This window comes from Strix aluco, chromosome 2, assembly GCF_031877795.1.
Source record: "Strix aluco isolate bStrAlu1 chromosome 2, bStrAlu1.hap1, whole genome shotgun sequence".
In the NCBI taxonomy this organism is placed as follows: Eukaryota; Metazoa; Chordata; class Aves; order Strigiformes; family Strigidae; genus Strix; species Strix aluco.
The window spans coordinates 91,179,743-91,199,323 of NC_133932.1; the positions used below are offsets into that span (position 1 = coordinate 91,179,743).

At 42.9% G+C, this 19,581-nt stretch overlaps 1 protein-coding gene across 19 annotated transcripts in view; it reads left to right on the plus strand.

Moving 5' to 3' along the window:
- Positions 1-10,262: 10,262 nt before the first annotated feature.
- MYCBP2 (MYC binding protein 2) overlaps positions 10,263-19,581 on the plus strand; it is a 204,488-nt gene continuing 195,169 nt past the window's right edge. For 13 of the 19 annotated variants that reach the window (XM_074815477.1, XM_074815481.1, XM_074815485.1 and 10 more), the window contains exon 1: positions 10,281-10,608. In XM_074815477.1, coding sequence (XP_074671578.1) covers positions 10,319-10,608 — 290 coding nt within the window. In that variant the 5' untranslated portion in view covers positions 10,281-10,318. Of the gene's footprint in view, positions 10,609-19,581 lie in introns of all 19 variants that reach the window. The other 6 variants (XM_074815486.1, XM_074815499.1, XM_074815488.1 and 3 more) reach the window with 3 other exon arrangements.

Below are 19,581 nucleotides of genomic sequence, written 5' to 3' on the forward strand. Positions count from 1 at the left end.
AGTCTGCTGTGCTATCAATTTATTTTATTTTCAGAACTTGTTATCTAAGATATAGATGTACTTGGATTACTGAAGTCCACACTTTCCTTAAGTCTGATGGAGAATCCTGACAGTTTTCTTCTCTGTTGGGTTTTGATTCATATTACAATTTGGTCTCAAATTAGAGATTTCATGGTCCTCCAAAAGAATATCTCTGACTGAACTCTCATTTCTTTAATAAATGCTTCAAAAAATTCTCACTTGGATTTCTCATATGAATCTATTAACTTTTCAAAAGCGGCTTTCCTTAAAATGTGACACTCTTCGAATAGGTTACCCTGTTCTTCCTCATGAGCAACTGAAGTTGGATGCTTCAGAGTGTACAATTTCACATCAAAAACAACAAAAAAAATTTCAAACTTTTCTTTTGATCCTTGAGGTTTTAGGTATTTTTTTGTTTGGGTTGGGTGTTCTTAGTGTTTTTTCTTGTTTTATTAGCATGATGCCTATATGAAGGTGAATGGAACTAGGTTCTTGTTGAATCCCTCCTGTTGCAGTAACTCCTAGGAGAATTCTAGTTGGACCGGGTTCCTGAGCTACTGTCTTCTCATACCCTCCCCCCACCCTTTTTTAAAGTTTTTCTCCCCTGTTACAGTGCACATCCTTCATATCCTTGTGTTTCTTCCTTTTCTTATACTACCAGAGAACTTTTTTTGAAGGAACTGATGACAGATATTTGGCTGGTTTTTGGGGGTGGGAAGGGGGAGGTGGTTACTTTGTTTGCTCATTTGTTGTTCTAAACTCCTGTAGGGTTATGTCCTGGTTTTGGCTGGGATAAAGTTAATTTTCTTCCTAGTAGCTGGTATAGTGCGCGTTTTGGATTTAGGATGAGAATAATGTTGATAACACACTGATGTTTTAATTGTTGCTAAGCAGTGTTTATACTAAGTCAAGGACTCTTCAGCTTTTCATACTGCCCTGCCAGTGGAGACTGGGAGTGCACAAGAATCTGGGAGGGGACAAGGACAGCTGACCCAAATGAGCCAAAGGGATATTTCATACCATATGACATCATGGCCAGTATAGAACTGGGAGGTGTTAGCCAGGGGGCACTGCAGCTTGGGGATTGGCTGGGCATCAGTCAGTGGGTGGTGAGCAATTGGATTGTGCATCACTTGTTTTGTATGTTCTATTACTATTATTTTCCCTTCCTTTTCTGTCCTGTTAAACTGTCTTTATCTCAACCCACAAGTTTTTTTTCCAATTGTATCTCCCATCCCACTGAGGGGGAGGGAGAGTGAACAAGCAGTAGTGTGGTGCTTAACTGCTGGCTGAGGTTAGACCACAACAGGTTAGAAGGGGAGGAACACATCTTATTCTGTTAACTCTACCGCTGCAAATGATTTCACTAATCACACTACAACATGCTGAACTATGGTGTACCTAGAATTATCTCAGTGTAGATGTTCCTTCATTAGGGATCCACTAACCTAGTGATTACAGCATTCTTCCCAATGTGAAATACTGAAGCACACTGAAATTCGCTGATTCAAATACTCAACTTTAACCAAGAGCTTATATTTATTGTATTTCTTTAGACAGGTGAATAAAGAGGCTGTGGAGTCTTGGTTTGGGGTTTTTTAAATTATTTTTTTAATATCCTGCCCTCTTACGTCTCAGGCATGGCTATAGATTTAAATAGTTCATGAAGAAATAGAATGAATTCAGCAAGAAATTGGAGGAAAAAACAAACAAGCATGAAGATAACCTTTTGTTTAAGGTGACCAGAACAATTTCCTGGGAAGTGGAAGATGTGGCATAGGATGCAGATGATCTGTTCTCCAGTTCATCCACAGGGAGCATGAGCATTAAACCAATCTTGTTAAGATGTACCAGTTTCTTTGTATGCTGTTACAAATGAGTGGATAATAAAACATTATTTTTGAGTTGAGAAAATACTTCTTTACACCACCCCCCTGGTGAGAGAACTTTAAAAATCATCCCCACCTAATGTGAGTGGACTTTACTCTTGCACAGCTTCTACAGAGCCACATAGCTCTGCTTTGACTCATGTGTGCATATGCATGTGATGGGGGGAAGTAAACGAAAGATCCAATCTATTCCACTCAGTACTTGTCCCTTCGTGGGGCCTAACAAGTCAAACAAGTCAATTTAGTTGTACTGCCTAGGACTTACCTCCCAATGGAGAGTTTTTTTTCTTGAGTGGGCCTAAGTTGGTAGTAAAGAGAGAGGAGGCACTTTCCCAGTACGAACTTTAAGGTTAGGATTGCTGTTACATTTAATAACATGTTATCAGGAAGGATCTGTGCCCTGTTTGCTCTGTAAAAAGGCTAGCAAAGAAGATGAATAAGGAATGGTGGAGTTATGCTCCATGTCAGAGACAAAGAAATAGAGGAGAACTCTGACTCCAGAAAACAAAGATGCGAGAAAGTAGCGCATGGCCATGCACTCAGACTACTAGCTTTGAAATGCACTTCTTGCAGAGGGAAAGTGACTTTACAGAGGCTTTCCTGATGTATTTTGAGACGCCACGTACCATGCTGGTTATGAAAATACCCACAGTTTTTTCCCGCTAATTTTTCAACTAAGGAAAGAGATCTTGTGTAGCGCCTCCTGCTGATGGATTATCATTATAAACAATTCATGGGTCCTGCACATGTAGATGTCAAATTATGCTAAACCGTAAGATCTGAGATTTCAGAGTCTCCAGAAGTGATGCTGTTTTGCTATATTAAGGATACCAATTAAACTCAGACACCAGAGTGAAAAGAGTAGGCATATTTTACTGGTAATAACCAAATAATGTAACAGTGTAACACAGAAAACATGCGGTAAGCAAAGGCAGAATAGTGCACCTAAAGCAACAAACAGGAAAATACAGGGTAATGCATCAAATCATTACTACACAAGAGAGAGAGAATAGTAATTAAGAGAAATACATCACCACTTGCATATATTATCATCATCATCCAGATCCGCAGACGCTGGGGAGCCCCGGTTACAGCGAGGATTTGGAGAGCCTTTCCTGGCAAGTGGGAAATCCTACGTGGTGCGTCCACCCATAGGTGAGGCATCCAAAGTCGCTGTGAGCGGGTCCAGCCTTATATACCAGAGATCAACAAGCCAGAATAGCTGGCACCTTTGTTTTGAGCGGAAAATTTCTGGTTTCATTCTCCTGTTGGATTCCACCCAAAGCCTGGCCAGGGCTCAGGGGGGGAAACCAAGGGAGTTTCTAACAAGGCCAAATACGTGGGTTCTCAGCCTTGAACAAGGCTGCGAAAGGAAAGTTGGATACATTCTCTCCTCACTACTGATTATATTCTGTCTAAGCTGCGTCTTTCACTAGTGAGTTTACATATTTTATTAATGACTACATGCTAAGTTAGCAGCTTCAGCTTGGGGCCTGTTGTTCAGGCTGCAGTATTTCAATGCTTTAGCACTTTTTACACCAGCATAAGTGGGTTGTTATAACTTAGTACAATACCTACTAGCACAATGGTTATCGGTTATAAAATATACAGGATTCATCTATAGGTCAACTCTGGCTTGGGCCTGCTGTCCAAGCCTTAGCACTTCAGATACCTCTACATAAATCATGCTAAAGCTTTAAGAAAAAGCAAATGAAAGAAGGTAAAACATACAACAGCAGTAGGACTTGGATTAATCTATGGCAGACAGTGATCTGAAAGAAATGTTTCAAAACAAAGCCTTCAAAACTGTTGTAGGCACAGCATCTGATGCTTCTAAATACAGATTAGCAAAGCCACTTGTAGCACAAGAGTTTTGGGGAGAAAATAAGGGAATTGAATGGATTCCTAATCCTGAGTTAGAGGAATGGGAGCGGAAGGCAGAGCGAGGATTGAGAAAGCCAGTTGGGTAAGATCCATTCCTTGTCTTATCAGGTCAGTCAGCCTCCAGAACAAAGACCCAATTCCCAATGTACTATAAGCATGTTACTAAACTGTATGAGAAACTGCAATATCTTACAGCAGACCTGGCAAAATCCATCCCTTCAGATGCAGAGTCTAGTATGGGAAGCAGTAGAGATGGAGAATGTCCCACAAATAATGGCCAAGTAGGCTTTGTCCAAATGCTTTGAAAGATGTTAAAATCTAAGTAGAATAATAAATTGTGGGTTACATGCTTCTGTCTTGGTTCATCTGTTTGCTGTATGCTCCTAGAAATATCAGGAACGGTGCTTGTTCTTGGGACCAGTTGAAATTGAAAGTTGCTTTTGGCTGCCCTATTACATATTAGTATGAAAATCATCTGTCAAATGACTAATGTAGTAGTCCTTAGTAATTATAAGTCTACAGGGGAGAAAGAAATTCCCGCAGGGAATAATGTTGCTAGTGCAGCAACAGGTATATGCATAGAGCTCAGAGTTCAGTAAATGCAATGTGATGATTCACGTGTAGAAAGTCTCTGTGTGTTTGAACTTACAGCTGAGAAAGTTCACCGAGCTATTAATTTAACTGAACTCTGGGACTCTGCATTTTAAAATGAACACAAAGCCTGAAAGGGCCTAATTTACTTTACAGTGCTCAAGAAAACTGGTTTAAGTAACTTACAGTTACTAAAATATGCTCATGGATAACTGTGTGGGTTTTTAAGCAGTTGCACCCTAGACTACTTTTTTTCTGTGATCACAGCACCATCCCTTCAGTTTCCTAGCTAGGCTTCCAAAGCTTTTCACTGACAACATGATTATCCTAAATATATCCCTGGCACCCTGTTCTGAGTCTGCAATTTGAATTTAAAATTGACCTGTTTTATCCATTTGAGAAGTCTCAACAATGTGATTTCAGTCTTATGTTAAAATGCAGTCGAAGTGGAAATATAATCTCATCCCATTTTTCTTCTTGGGATACGCAAGATTATTGCTTGCAGATTAGCATGTTTGAACGGCTAGGGGTTTTTTTCTGCCAAGCCAATTTGGTTTCCAATAGAGTTCAGGTGTTCAGTGCCTTGTAAAGATGCAGGATTTATAGTTCTCATGTATATTGCATCATTTCTGGCAGAACACTGGTCCTGATGACCCACGCGAATTTTTCCAGTCCTGTGTTTCTATGGTAGGACTTTTCAATGGGATTGTATCCTAGTCTGTATTTTATTTCTTCATTCTGTGTGACAATCCAATAAACAGTATTCCATATGTTATGTTGGAGAGGACTTGAGGTTTCCAAGTTTCAGTCCAGTTTCAGTCTAAGGTCTGGTTTCAAAACTTACTGACATATATAGATTTGAACGTCAACCCACGCTGTATCTTCCTTTTGACCTATATAATATTTTCAAAGCAATAACATTTTCTAAAACATTGTTAATATGTTTTTTTTTGTGGGTTTCTAATACTTTTTTTTTGTTCTTTGAATTTTTTCCACTTCAGTAACACAGTGCTGTTGGTTAAAATGTTCTGGATAACTTTTCTTCCTCTTCAGGGTGATTGCAGATTATGCCCTGGTAATATTTCTTCAACTGTATTTCTCTTCATGTAATGCATAGCTGGTTTAGACAAATATATGTAGAAAAAGTCTGAATTTCTAGGTAAAGGGAAACTGGTGGAGTAAATACTGTTAAATAATTATTTGCTACTGTCTTGAAAGGAAAGTTACTCATGAATACCACATTAACCTGGACGTGTACCTATTTTTATTTATTCTAACGCCAGTTACATCAACATGGCAGAAGTTGTTGGTGTTTTCTTTGTTGATCTCCCCACCTAAAAGAAGTAATTATCTTAAGAGCTAATATATATGGTTCAACGCAATGAAATACTGGAGCTGTAAGCTTTTACTTTGCATATATTTTTTTGGTGTGTAGTAACTGAGTTTTAAAGAAAGCATTTAAAGGAGAAGACAACAGAGTTTGGCTAAGGTAGAATTAAAGTCTAAACATTAGCACAATCGAAAGTATAAAGACAAAAGTGGGTGAACGGGTGCACAGAGCACTTGATTAGCAAGTTCTTTGGGATTTGTGATAGCTGGCAGAAAAAATAAAGTGGGGTTTTTTGTTTGTTTTCTTTTAGCATGTCTCTACAATTAAGATTGGGAAAACTTGACTTGCAAAAAACATGAAAAAGCAACTACATTCAGAGAGTTGAATTTTAAAATTTTTTTAAAAATTATTTTAATTTTTTAAATATGTGAGCTTTGTTTTCCTTCATTTGTGCTGTATATAGAAGCTAAAGGTGACTAAGCATAAGTTGGTGTCACTATTTGACCTGGAAAACAATTAGATAGGGTGGAACAATCCTCTTCATTGTAGGAATGGAGAAGGCGGCCTTGTCTCTAATACGGAGGCAGTATAGTGCCTGTCCTGTCCTTTTTATCATTAAAGAACTCCTTATAATAGAAAAACGCAGGACAAGAATTATGTTGTAAAGTTTTGTGGTTTTGGTGTGTCCATCCGTTGTCGTGTCCCCCGCCCCGCCCATAATAATGAAGTCTCAGAAAAAATGCTGACAGCTTAAGGTAGATGTACATTACAGAGTAAGAACGCCAAAAGAGACTTTTAGCTTTGTTGGAACTATGTGATGAGAAATGGTCCTTTTAACTAATCATATTAGCAGCCTCACAACACATCTTAACAGTCACAGAAGCTTAGTGACCAAGAGATTTTTTTTTTCACCCCCTATTACTGGTTTCAGTCCTATTTGTGGAGAAAGTGTGATGGTAAGAGCTAGTTGCTTCAGGTGAACAAAGAACTCTAACATCATCTGACTGTAGTAAATTGCAAGTTTTATTGCAGAAGTACTGAATTCTGTGGTTCATAACTCCCTGGCTGCAATTTCATACGTAAACTGTCTAGTTTACTATTTTGAAGTTAACTTATTCCAGACTCCCTGCTTGCTTGTGAAGAAATTGCTATATTGGTTTATATCATATTTTGAAAGCTTGAAAAAACAAGGCCTGGAAATATAATTGAAAAGTATGAGGGTTAGGTTATGAAATCATGGAACTTTCTCCTTTACGTCCAGTCATGCAGGATATGGGAGCTTTCAAATTACCTGGTGGAAATTCTTGTTCTGCTGTGTTGAAACTCACATTTGTACAATGCTGATCCATGTGAGCAGTGATAGTGAACAAGACAGACTGTCAGACTCTGATTCTGGATGACTTCTGAACAACTTGTTCTGCTAAAACTTATTTATAAAGGTGCCAAATGAATGAATGCAACTGCTGAAAACCCCACCTTAAAGTAAAAGGGAGAGGCTGACTGGCAAAGTGCTTCAATCTGTAACAGCAAGCAGATGCTAGCGAATAGGGAAAGAGTTGAGTATCATCAGAAGTAAGACGCATTCTGGTTGCAAAGCACTTAATAGTAGCTTTCAGTTGACTGAGTTTGTTTTGATAGTATAATAAATCCATCTTTGAAACATACTACTAGATCAAAAACTCTGCAGCTGCATAAAGCAAAGGGCTAATCTGGTGCAGAGTCTCCAAAACTATACTAACACTTTTTTTTTTTTTTTTAAAACCAAAGAGAAAAACCCAACTAAACAAAAAAACTTGAACCTGTAATAATTTTAAGCTAACTACAGAAGCATAGTCAATATCAGATCTGGTCCAGATGAAATAATGTGCACTTCTGAATGTCCTGAATGTACCTACCTGCACAGTACTGGTATTATTGCTCAGAATCAGTCTCAGAGAAAGAATATGAAATATGAGTACAACAGTCATATTAAAAAAAAAAAAAAAAAAAAGGTAGCTTCTTCTGAGGACCAAACAAAAAGTGAAAATATGGCTATGAACGAGGACTGAACATCCAGCTCCCAACTGGTGCCATTAACCGCCTCACAAGTTGGAGACTACTTTATATTTTGAGTGAAGAGAAAGAGAGCTTGGAAGTGGACTGCGTGAAGGTCCAAAGTTATTCTTGCTTGGCAAATCCTACTTACATTGTGATGAGCAATAGTGTTTGACAGGCTGAAGTTTATGGAGGGTGGACCGTGGACACTTAGCAAGATTCCCCCCCAAAAGCAAAAAGACTTGAGTTAAAGAGATGTGGAGTAGCAGTTGCAGCTTGCAAAGAATAATGCTCACCACACTCTGTGTGGCTCTGTACAACACAAGCCCAGACAGATTCTAGAGTTTGGAGCAATATGCAAGAATTGCAATAAATTGCATCACTTTCATAAAAGTTTGCCAGCGCTTAGCTTCTGTGGCACGCACATTAAGATGGTTACAACAACATTAGGGCAGAAGAAAAATTTTGAGATGTGACAGACAATGTTACACCAGAAGATAGACCATTTGTCGGGCAGCGTGGGTTTGGTGAAGGAAAAATTACTATTGGATATTAAGTAGCAGCTTACAACAAAACACAAAAATGAGCTAAGAAGGTTTTTTTGTTTGGGTTTTTTTTGTTTTGTTTTTTTTTTCTGGTTCTTGCCTGTATGAATGATTTTAGGTAATCCCTAAGAGAGGAGCTAGAAAGACTTACTACTCTGATTCTCAGAGAGAATGCAATTTGGTGGTGGTTAGCACCATAAGACATGGTGCTTGCTTTCTTATGGCTTCTTTTATCACTGTTGGATTATTTTTTCTTTTTTTCTCCCCTCCCATATGGTGTAAGAATTATAACTGAAAGTTTTTTATGTCGTTAGTATTTTAAATACTACTTGGATGGCTCCTGGTGCCTCTAACTGCATTCAGAAAGTAGCTTTTTCTTCAGTGATGGCACTAATCTGGCTGTCTTTCTGCTACCTGGGCCCCTACCTGTGAGAAAAACTGTATGAATTTATTAGTTTTGACATTCCCAGTTCTCTGTAAAAAAGCGCTTGAAATTTGGCTTGAATGCTTAAGCATTGGTGGGCGATACACAGTTTAAGAAAGATGACAGTTGCATGGTTCACTTAGATTTGCTGTTATGCAGAAAGAAATTGTTTGCAAAAAATATTTATCGGTATTCAGAAGCAGCAGAATGCCAGGCTTTATTTAGGCCCTCTTTTGGAAGGGAGAAGAAAAAAAGATGACAGCATACACCTTCTTTGGTGGACAGTTTTCTGCAGACTGCAATCCAAGCCACATTTGGCATGCAGGCTTTTTTTTTTTTTCTTTTAATAACACGTACTCTGGTCTGTACACCTGAAGTTTTCAGCTGTGTAGAGCAGTAGAAAGTGTGGCAAAACCGCAGGGCTACAAATTCCAACAGATAAAAAAGTAATGATGTGTAAGACTTGAAGATAAGTAATCTGGGTGATAGGAGGTAATATAGCAAGATACACTGTGAGAGTGGCTACCGTCATGGCTCCTTATGCTCTAAAAGCAGGTAAGGAACCAGTGAAGACAACTTAAGGAAACCTTGGCCTAATGTGGCAGCAGGATTTGCTGAACTCTGTGTTAAGTAAGAGAGGCTCCTGGAAAAGATCCTGCCCAGGTAGCACTACCAAGCACAGAAACAGGGCGCGGGGCACGGGTGTGTGGGGGCTCCGCTGCTGCGGCTGGTCCCACCACCCTTCCTGCACCCCAGCCGTACGCTGCTGCTCGGCTGCGGGGCCTGACGGCGGTGGGACGAGGCTGCAACGGCTGTGCGCACCGACACCGGGGGCTTCTGCGCCTCGGCCGGACACAGCAGGACACCTCAGGGCGGGCGGGCGGACACTCTCAACAGAGCGAAGGACAAGCTCCGCGCGAAGACCTCACGGCCCCACCGCGGGGTCGGCGACCTCCGGGGAGCCGCCCCGCCCCGCGCGCCCGCCGGCCCCCCGCAGCAGGTGCGCCCGCCCGTCCGTTCGCTTCCTCGTCCCCGGATTTCCCGGGGGCCGCGCGCGGCGGGGGCGGGGCCGGGCGGCGCATGCGCCCGGCGGCCGAGCTGGCGGCGGGAGGGAGGTGGGGCTGGGGCGGCCGTGCGGAGAGAGGGCGGCGGCGCCGGCGAGAAACTCCGGAGGGGAAGCGGCAGCCGCTGGCCTCCGCCCCCCAACCCCCCGCCTCCCCCCCTCCCTGCCCCGCTCCCCGACCCGCCGTAGCGGGAAGGGGAAAGCGAGCGGCCGCCCCCCCTCCCGTCCCCCAGGCACACGGTCCTGCCCAGAGCCCGGCGCGCCTGCCGGCGGGAGGAAGCGGCGGCCGGCGCTGCGCCCGGGGCGGAGGGCGAGCGGGCGGGGCAGCCGGGGCCCCCAGCCGCCGCTTGAGGGGAGGAGAGGGGTGTTCCCGCACCCCCGGCCCCGGCGCGGGTGGATGAGGAGCCTCCGGGGCGGCGGCGGCGGCTTTTGCGGCCTCTCCATGGCTGGGCCCCGGCCGTGAGGGCAGCGGGAGCCGCCTGTGTCCGCGTCGCGCCGGGAGGCAGCGCAGCCACCAGGGGGCGGGCGGGGAGGGGGATGAGCGCCGCAGCCGCCGCCGCCTCTGCGGGAGCCGCCGTCGCCGCCTGCGCCGGGGCCGAGGGCGGCTTCTTCTTCTTTTCCAGCGGCTCTGGCCCGGCGGGGCCCATGGGGCCCGAAGAGGGCTCAGCCGGCGGGCTGGGAGCCCTGCCCGGCGCTCTGGCGCCGCCGCCGCTGGGCTGCCGGAGCCGTTACCAGCTGCTGCTCTCCGGGAAGGCCCTGGCCGACAGATACCGGAAGATTTACACGGCGGCGCTGAGCGACCGGGAGCTGGGGAGCCACCCGGGCAGGTAACGCGTGCCGAGCTCCCTCCCGGGCGAGACGGGGCAGCCCCCGCTGGCCGCCGCCACCCTTCCATCGCCGCCTGGGAGCGGCCCTTTCCCCGGCGGCTCCCCCCGGCCCCGTGCGTGCACCTTCTTCCCGGCCGCGGCACGCCTCTCCCTCCCCCCCACCCCCGGCCGCCGCCCTCCTCATCCTCCCTCTCGCCCCCTTGCCAGGCTGCGCGGTGTCCCCGCTGCCCCTGCCATGTGGTGGCCGCCGCCGGGCCCCGGGGGACGGAGGGGGCGGTGATGTAACCCAGCGGCTGCCCAGGTGCCACCCCCTCCCTGCCGCCCGGGCCCTGCCGCTCGCTTGGCCGGCGTTACCGTGCAGATGGCGCTGCCACCCCCCTTTCCCGTGGCCCGGGGGGGGGGAGCTACCTGTGCCCGCTCCCCTCCCCCAGCGCGGAGGCCCCGTCACGCCCTTGTGGCGGAGGGTAGCGGTGTGCCGCGCCGCCCGTCCTGCCGCCGCACGGACGGAGCGTTTCCTCGCGGTGTCCATGTTGAGACCTCGCTGTGGCCGGGGCCTGTCGCGCCACTGGAACGGGCTGAGCCCCGTGGTCCGCACCGAGACGCGCCGCTGCCCGCTGTGCAGCGCACCCGTGGATCCCGCTGGCGGCCTCGCCCGAGCGACGGACCTTGGTGCTTTGCCCTGTGTCGGAGCAGCCTTTGGCTGCCCTGCCTCATGTTTCCTCCTCTTTCAGTAATCTCTGCCGCCTTGTAGGCGGCCTCGGTATCTGGAGGGAGGCTGCGTCCTAGGCAGCGCTTTCCAGGGGAAGCCGGAGGTTGGGAGGGGTGTGCCGCCCCCCCCCCCCCCCCCCCCAGGTTCCTGACTGCCACCCCCCTGGGGAATGGTGTCCCTCGGGGCTTCCTTTCCCGCCGCCGGCCCTGCCAGCCGCCCCTCGGGCTCCCTCCCCGGGCCGCAGCAGGGTGCCTGTTGCTCCTGCCGCCTGTCTCCCGGGGTGCCTCGCCGCCCTCCCCTCAACCTGGGGGCGGCGGGGAGGAAGCGGCGGCTGCGGGCTGAGGCGGTGAGGGCGGCGGGGGAGGGAGGGGGGGGGTGGCCGTTACCCCCGGCCCCTCCCGCCGGCGGAGGCGAAGGCGGGGTGCCCGGCCGGAGCCCCGGGCTGGCGGCTGCTCTGTGTGAGGGGGGCGAGGGGCGAGCGCCCCCGTGGTGCCGGGGCGCTCCCCATTGTTTCCCTCCGGAGGTCGCTGAGGATGTGGATGACACGAAGCCGGCACCTTCCTGTGTTCTCAGCCTCTGCTGGCCTTACGCTGTGATGTGGGTGGCCAGATCGTAAGGAGAGCTTTGAGTCGCTGTTGTTTCAAGTTTGTAAACGGTTGTAAAGCACTAGGTGGTTGGCTTCTTCGGTTTTGGTTTTTTTCTTTCAGCCTGACTGGAACAGCAGGGCTTATTTCCAGCCCCCACCGCCCCCCCCCCCCCCCCCCCCCCCCCGCCAAAGTCTGTGTCTAGGAGTGGAATTAACATAAGAAACTAAAAGAATAACGTAACTTTCTCAATTTGTTATGGCAAATGCTGGAAACGTGCACTGTTAACATTGGCATTTGACATATTTGCAATTACTGAGTTCTTTTCAGAGTGTATGACAGAGAAACTATAGTTCTTGTTTTCCCTGTGTAGACCTGTGAGTGCTTTTTTACCCCATATATTCCGTAGTTCAGTACTCGTGCTTTTTCCTTTAAGTCTTCTCTTCATACTTTTGAGTTTTGCATCATTTAATCCTGCAACTGCAATCACTAAGTGTAAGGAAACTACTAAATGTAAGGAAATCAGCTGTGCGATTGCTCCATGGTGTTCAGATATTTGTCTGAATTTTGCCTTAAGGTGTCTGTATTTTTTAAAGCTGTAGTTTTGAAGTTGTTATGTCCTCCATGTTTTTTGGTTTCAGGATAATTCAACTGGTATCTCTTGTACTTACATTGCAGAAAATACTAGCTTTAGGTGGGTGTAAATGTTAATGTTTCTTTTAATTGACATTCTTAAAATAATTGCTTTTAACTCCAAGATACCATAGATTGCATTCTTTTGGGTTTTATTTCTAATTAGCAGATTCTTATGAGAATGCCAGTTAAAAGAAACAGTGACATTTGCAGTTATTGTATGTCTTTGTTCTTGAAGGCTAGACTTAGTCATATATCTTGGCTGCATTGTGTCATCTTAGAGCAAATCAAAGAAGCCAGACTCCTTGTACAGAGGAAACAGGTTATATTAAACTACTTGCAAGTAAATGTCAGCTAGTTAATACTGGTGAATACAGCCTGTGTGTATTGTAGGACTTTTGAGAGGAAGAATAATCAGCTAGTTGCCCTCTACCTCTTGGTACTCACCCCAACATCTCATGTATCAGACTGATGGCTGTCAAGGTTTCTCTACCCTTTCTCCATGTTAGTGTCAAAATATTGCAATTTAAGGTTTGAGAACTTCAGCCACCTGGTAGTCTTAAACAGAAATGGTCAAAAATGCTTTTTTACAAATACGGTAATATCCCAACCATTTTCTAAAGAGATGCTTTAAAGTGATTTGTGACTGCATCTAGTTGCTACAGTAGATGACAGTGCCAGATAAATTAATTGGAGGTTAAAATAATATAGTTTATAACAAGAGCCTGAACCAGATTTTAATCTATGTGGAAAAGCTAAAGCCTCTTAATCTGTCAATAAGAGTGTTTCTGACTAGAAAAAGATCTTGAAGGTAGCTTAAAAAAGTAAACAAATGGGGTTATGAGCATTAATAAAATTATTCCTGTGCTCCAAGAAGACTAATTTGAAGAATGATAGTGCAACCTACTTGCGGTATGTCAGCACAGAATTTTTGCTTCAAGTCTGAAAAATTGTACTCTGCACTTCATATGGTGTGACCAGTGCCTGGCTCAGTGAGTGCTTTTATTCCAGTATTTATGAAGAACTAGAAAGCAGTATGAAAATGCTTGTGCATAGGCAAGGAAATTAAACATTGTGGAGATTATCTGAAAGTCACAGGTAAGGTTAATATCACATTTGGAAGGTGTTTGTGCTGACTGTCATCTGAAAGTGAGGAATATCATGTGTTGAGTAGTCTGTGGTAATTGGCTTTGAAACAGAACTAGCAGTGTTTTGCATTTCTTCATGTGATACTGGCTGCTGTGTCATGAACACTTCAGTCTCCAAAGGAGGCGGTTCGGTCAGTGCGCTTGTTCCCCCTGCCACGTTGATGACATTATTTATATAGTCTCTTGCAGTAACAGATTAGAGACTCGCTCTGGGTTAATTTTAACTTGGCAAAAATGGTTTGTTGTAATCCAGACTAATTCCCTGATCTGGCTCACCTTGCGATGGTGCTTGTGCAGCGTGAGGCGGAGGGTTGCACGATATATGTGCAGAGGGACGGAAGCAAAGAAACTGCTGGTTTTGTCACTAGTGCCAGCCTAATAATTTTATGAAAGGAAACAGAAAAAATATCTAATCCTGCAATGTAACATATAGCTGTGTTTGCTCAGATAACAACGCTAAGAATCTGTTACAGTGCTACTAGCAGGGGGAAATTTACTTGTCAAGCCAAGATTGGTTTGAAAGATAAATCTACTCTGTGCCTAGTTTGTAGTTTCTGCTTTGTGGCTACTGAAATACATGAAAATGACTGGTAATGACATAATGGCTAGTGTAGCCATGAAGGTCTGTAAAACACTAGTGGGAAGTATGAGCCTCTTCAGAGGGCAAGTAAAAACTTCATGTTGTTGGAGTGTTGTCTCATATGCTGGGTTCTGAGTGGATGAAACTGGAAGTCTGCTCTCTGTTGCTGATGTAAGTTGTTAACTGCTTTTAGTCCTGAAGCATTGTATTTGAAAAGTAAGGTATTTCTGATTTTCACATTTTTGCTGTCTTCAAATATACGTTTTTTCCATTGTGTAACTTCATTCTAACAAGCCTCCCTATCCAGTTGAATTGCTGCTATTATCTCTTGTGCATCTCAGGGTTTTCCCTGAACTGTCAGTCCCTTTGCTCTTCTTTTACCTATGTATGTACTACCAGAAGTATCGGTTAGGCTCAGTGTGTTCTTTGAGACTTTGTGCCAAAGGCGGGTAGACGTACAGATTTGTAATGGCTTTAGTGTGGCTTGTTTTGTAATGAAAGTTTTCACTACATAATTTTGACTAACTTGAAATTTTAATATTACACTGACAATATACTCTAAAATTGCAGTAATTTCATACTCATGTCAAAGTGTTTCATCTGTTTTACAGCTTATTGAGTGATCTTTACTAAAAAGAGCATATCTTTTTTTTTTTTTGTTTGTTTGTAGGACATCAACTCAGCAACTGTAAAAGTAGCATCATGCACATCCAAGAATCATTTCTGAATAGGTGGTTCTTTGGTTCCATTTGCACTTTAAATTACTTGAGGACTGCATCTAGATTTCAGTAGTAACATTAGGTATCTGAGATGCAGCAGTATTTATTGAATAATATTCAATATTGAAAATTTCTTATATTCCTTACTCAAGGAAATTACTCATCATACACAGCTTGTCAGGTGCTTAATTTGTTTGGTTCATAAAGTTCAGTAAAAACATTCTGTCAGTTAGTTTAAAAACATTAACCATTAAAAATACAAATGCTTTTTGGAAGTTAGGTTTTTTTGTCCATTACTTCATTGCTAAAGTTGTGTCAACTTAGATCCTTCAGAGGAGAAAAGCTTCTATTTGTATTGTGGGGACAAAAAACCCAAACAAATCTAATAATGTGAAGTGACTTGACTAAGATCAAGAAAAATTTCAGTGATGACTGGAACGTAAGATTTCTGCTATTAACCAGAAATCAGATGACTGTTTTTCCAGCCATTTTGGCTGAAGAAGAGGTAGCCAAAAAATAGTATACATGAGAATATTCAGGTTTTGTGGGCTGATAAAAATACATTTCCTTTTCACAAAAATTGAGGCTGAAGCAGCCTTAGATGTCTAGTGATGCTAAAAGACACCTTTGTCTTTTGTAGTCATGCGTCCTGCTTCTTTGTTTAGAGGGAAAGTGTGCAGTTTAGAAAGGAGTTAGTGCATGTGATCACATTGTGTGATTTCTTCCTTCCCCCCCCCCCCCATCCCCGCTGTTTGTTTTGGATGACAAAATAATACTATGTGGAACCTTTTGCTCTTTAGTTAAAAGTTCAGTTATAGGCCAAACTGGAATTGAACACAAGTCACAAAAAACTGTTAAGCTATTTTTTTTAGCTATGAGAGTGTGCTTGTGTAAGAGTGTGTCAAATAGCAGCAGCTGTGGTGTTTGTACTGTTAAATAGTGACATTCTGAATGTTCACCTATGGAGAAAAATGACACTTTTCTACATAATCAATTTGTTACTGAATTATTTATATTGGGTACCAAACTATTTAGCTGTAATATTTTGGTCATTATTGGTGTTAAGCCTTTTTGGTGTTCATATGGTAATGGTCTCAGAAAGTGTCTGTTTAGTAAGGTAAATAACAGCAAATTATTGCCTCTTTTTCAATTCCCATTACCTGATCTTGGGTTTCAGCATTCTTGTAGATGCTTTTCAAGCATAGGTAAGGCCTTACATCATCTTTCTTCATTGCTCGATTAATTCTGGATGTTTGATGATCTCTTGATATTGTTGCTGCCTTTGAGGATCTTGGCTGTACAGCTGTGTTCCAAAATGCTGTATTTAATGTGTTTTACACTTCTAAAATATTTTATCCTTTCTGAATGTCAGATTGGGGATTACTGATGAGAGTATTTGTGGAAATATGATTGTAGCTGTTGGTATCTATACAATGGCAGTTCTTAACAGTGGCAACATGTCTAGCTCAAGTGTTAGTGTTACACTTTTAGTAATCTAATCCATATGAAGTCATTGTATGAACTCTGTGAGTTTTTTCCCTGTGGATAGCAAAGTGTCTTTCACTTTAAACAGCAAACATTGTCTGAATATTCTGCTGAAGTTCAGAAGAATTTGAAATTTTAATATGCGAACATAAGTAAATAAAACACCTAAGTGGGACAGGAGAGGAATCAGATTAGCAATGATTGTGGCTTATTCTGCATAATATTTTAGCCAGTGAATGACTATTTTTTTTCTAATTTATTTTAAAATGGGTACAGCTTGTAATTTGAGAAATAATAGGAGACTTATTTTTGCTTAACTAAAATTGGACTTCGCTTCCATTTTTTTAAAGGCATATGAGTTCTGTTGGCCATTTTCATATAAAGCCTGATTTCCTGTTCTCGATAATCTTCAGACTTTCTAATCTATGCGTCCCTGGGATTCTTACACCTACTGGTTTGAAACCATCTGTGTGTATGTTCTATTTTTTTTTTCCTTTTATGTTGTTGGCTTGTGGTGGGGTTTTTGGGTGTTCTTTTTTTTTGTTTTTATACTGAGAGGAAATGCCAGTTAAAGTTTCAGTTTCAATTATGCTATCTGCTCTGGCATGCTGATGGTCTGTTAGGTGGCAAATACAAGCAGTTAAAGTTAGGCTGGAGCAATTTAAAAGGTTACTATTCCTCACTGCTAGCTGTGCTAAATGTAGTAAATGTGCTTCCTCCATACTTAAAAACTTGATGTTGAATTTGTGTTTCTGCTATGTTAACCATCAGTTGTGGGGTTTGGTTTTGTTTTTCCTCCTGTATTATGATCTTCCTCCTGGCCAAAATATTTTGAAGATGTTTCTTTAGTAAATTCTTCTTCTGACATATGACTACATATGTTTCACCAAACCCATAATTTAAAGCCTATTTATGTCTTTATAGAAAGCACAATGACATATCAGTAATACAGTCTTTGGTACTGAAGTACTTCATGGCAAACTGTTTTCCACATCCTTGGTTTACTTTGGAAACGTGATGCCTTGCAGCATCTCTTAAATACCTGGTTGCATTTTTGGCTTTTTCTTTCTTACCTTGCTTGCCATAAACTCTGCTTCGCACTGAGGTGCTGGTTGGAATACTAGTGTTATAATTAACTAAAGTTTTTACACAGTAAGTACACTCACAGCCAGTTCCTACCATTGTGCCCCTCCAAAGGATGAATACTGGAAATTGGCACAGGAGAACGGGCTCCTTGTGCCCTAAGTGGGTAAATTAAGGTATATGGTTTCTGTACATTTAGATTTAATGTTTCATAGGGTATGAAGCATATTAATGTGATTAATACACATTTTTCTTAGTAGCAAGTATTTCATAGTAAATAGCATGTTACAGCTCACTGCCTCCCTTCAAACTGATGAATGTGTTGATGGGCTTTAGTTTTTATTGTTATAACTGAATGATACTTTTTTTTCTTTGCATCTAGTATATCTATGACTACTTTGGCCTGAGAATACTGTGAGGATTTTTGTTTTCTTATTAATTTAATAAATCTAAATCTATACCAGTTCTACACCTTAGAAGAGAGACAAAAGTTCAGCTTCCTTGTCCCCACATAAAACTGGAGCCCTGTGGTTAGATTAGTGCCATTCCTTACTTTAATTTTCTTCGCTTAGCTTTCCTTGACTTGTGTTCCCAGGCATAGTTGTCTAAAGTAAAGGTTTTTGAACTCTTGGAAAATACTTTATAGATTCTGTGAAAGGGTGTTACGGTTTAACCCTAATAAGTAGCTAAGCATTACATGGCTGCTCGGTCACTCCCCCAGCAGTGGGATCAGGGAGAGGGGTGGATGGATAAAAGTGAGAAAACTCGTGCATTGAGATAAAGACAGTTTAATAGGTAAAGCAAAAGTTGTGTGCACAAGCAAAGCAAAATAAGGAATTAATTCACTAGTTCCCATCTGCAGGCCAGTGTTTAGCCACCTCCAGGAAAGCAGGGCTCCATCGTGCATAATGGTTACTTGGGAAGACAAGCCCCATAATTGTAAGTGTTCCTCCTTCCTCCTTCTTCCCCCAGCTTTATATACTGAGCATGATATCATATGCTATGGAATATCCCTTTGGTCAGTTGGGGTCAGCTGTCCCGACTGTATCCCCTCCAAACTTCTTGTGCACCCCCAGCCTACTTGCTGGTGAGGTGGGGTAAGAAGCAGAAAAGGCCTTGACTCTGTGTAAGCACTGCTTAGCAACAGCTAAAGGATAAGTGTGTTATCGACACTGTTTCCACCAGAAATCCAAAACATACAAGCACTGTACAAGCTACTGTGAAGAAAATTAGTTCTATCCTAGCCAAAGCCAATACAAAGAGAAAGTAAGATAAGGTCAAAAAATACAAGCCCGTTGTTTGTATTTTAAATTCATTAGAATGATCCAAACAACTACTGAAAAATTTTATAAGTTTGCAAATGAAAATAATAGGAAGCCTCTTCTCTAACTTGTGCTACTGTGCCATAGTACTTAGATTACTTTGGTCATGATCTCTTGTCAGTCTGGAAAAATGTCTAGCTAAGAGTTTTAACCTTAATGGGGTCAAACCCTGAACTCTTCATTTTACTTCTCCAGCATTCTCCTTGTTGCAGTTGATAACATCACTCATCTTTTCTATTGCTGAGCCTTTAAGCCAACATCTGTATTTATACAGATCTGCAGCCAGTCATTTATATTACATTGACATGAGCTTGTTCATAAATAAATACCTTATTCTCTTATTTTTATTATTTCAGTCTCTTCTTTCTTATTTTGGTTGTTTCACTGTGAGTTTTGTGTGCTGTTATTTATGACTCACCTCTTACCTGCTTTTGCCTTTCCTTTCTCTCCCACTAGCCAATGCATTATTCTAACAGATGTGCTCATATGTCTTTATTATGCTTGTACGTTTTCAGAGTGGTCATGTCTGTTCCATTTATCTTCAAACCAATCAATTCTCTATCCCATTTTATTTCTAGAATGTACTGTTATACAGGGTAGACCATTGACAGCTGTAAACTGGTGAGTTTTCAGTTGTTTGCACTATGTGGTTGCATTTTCTGCTATTCAGTGAAGACAACATAGAATTTATTTGGTTTACTTGCGATAGT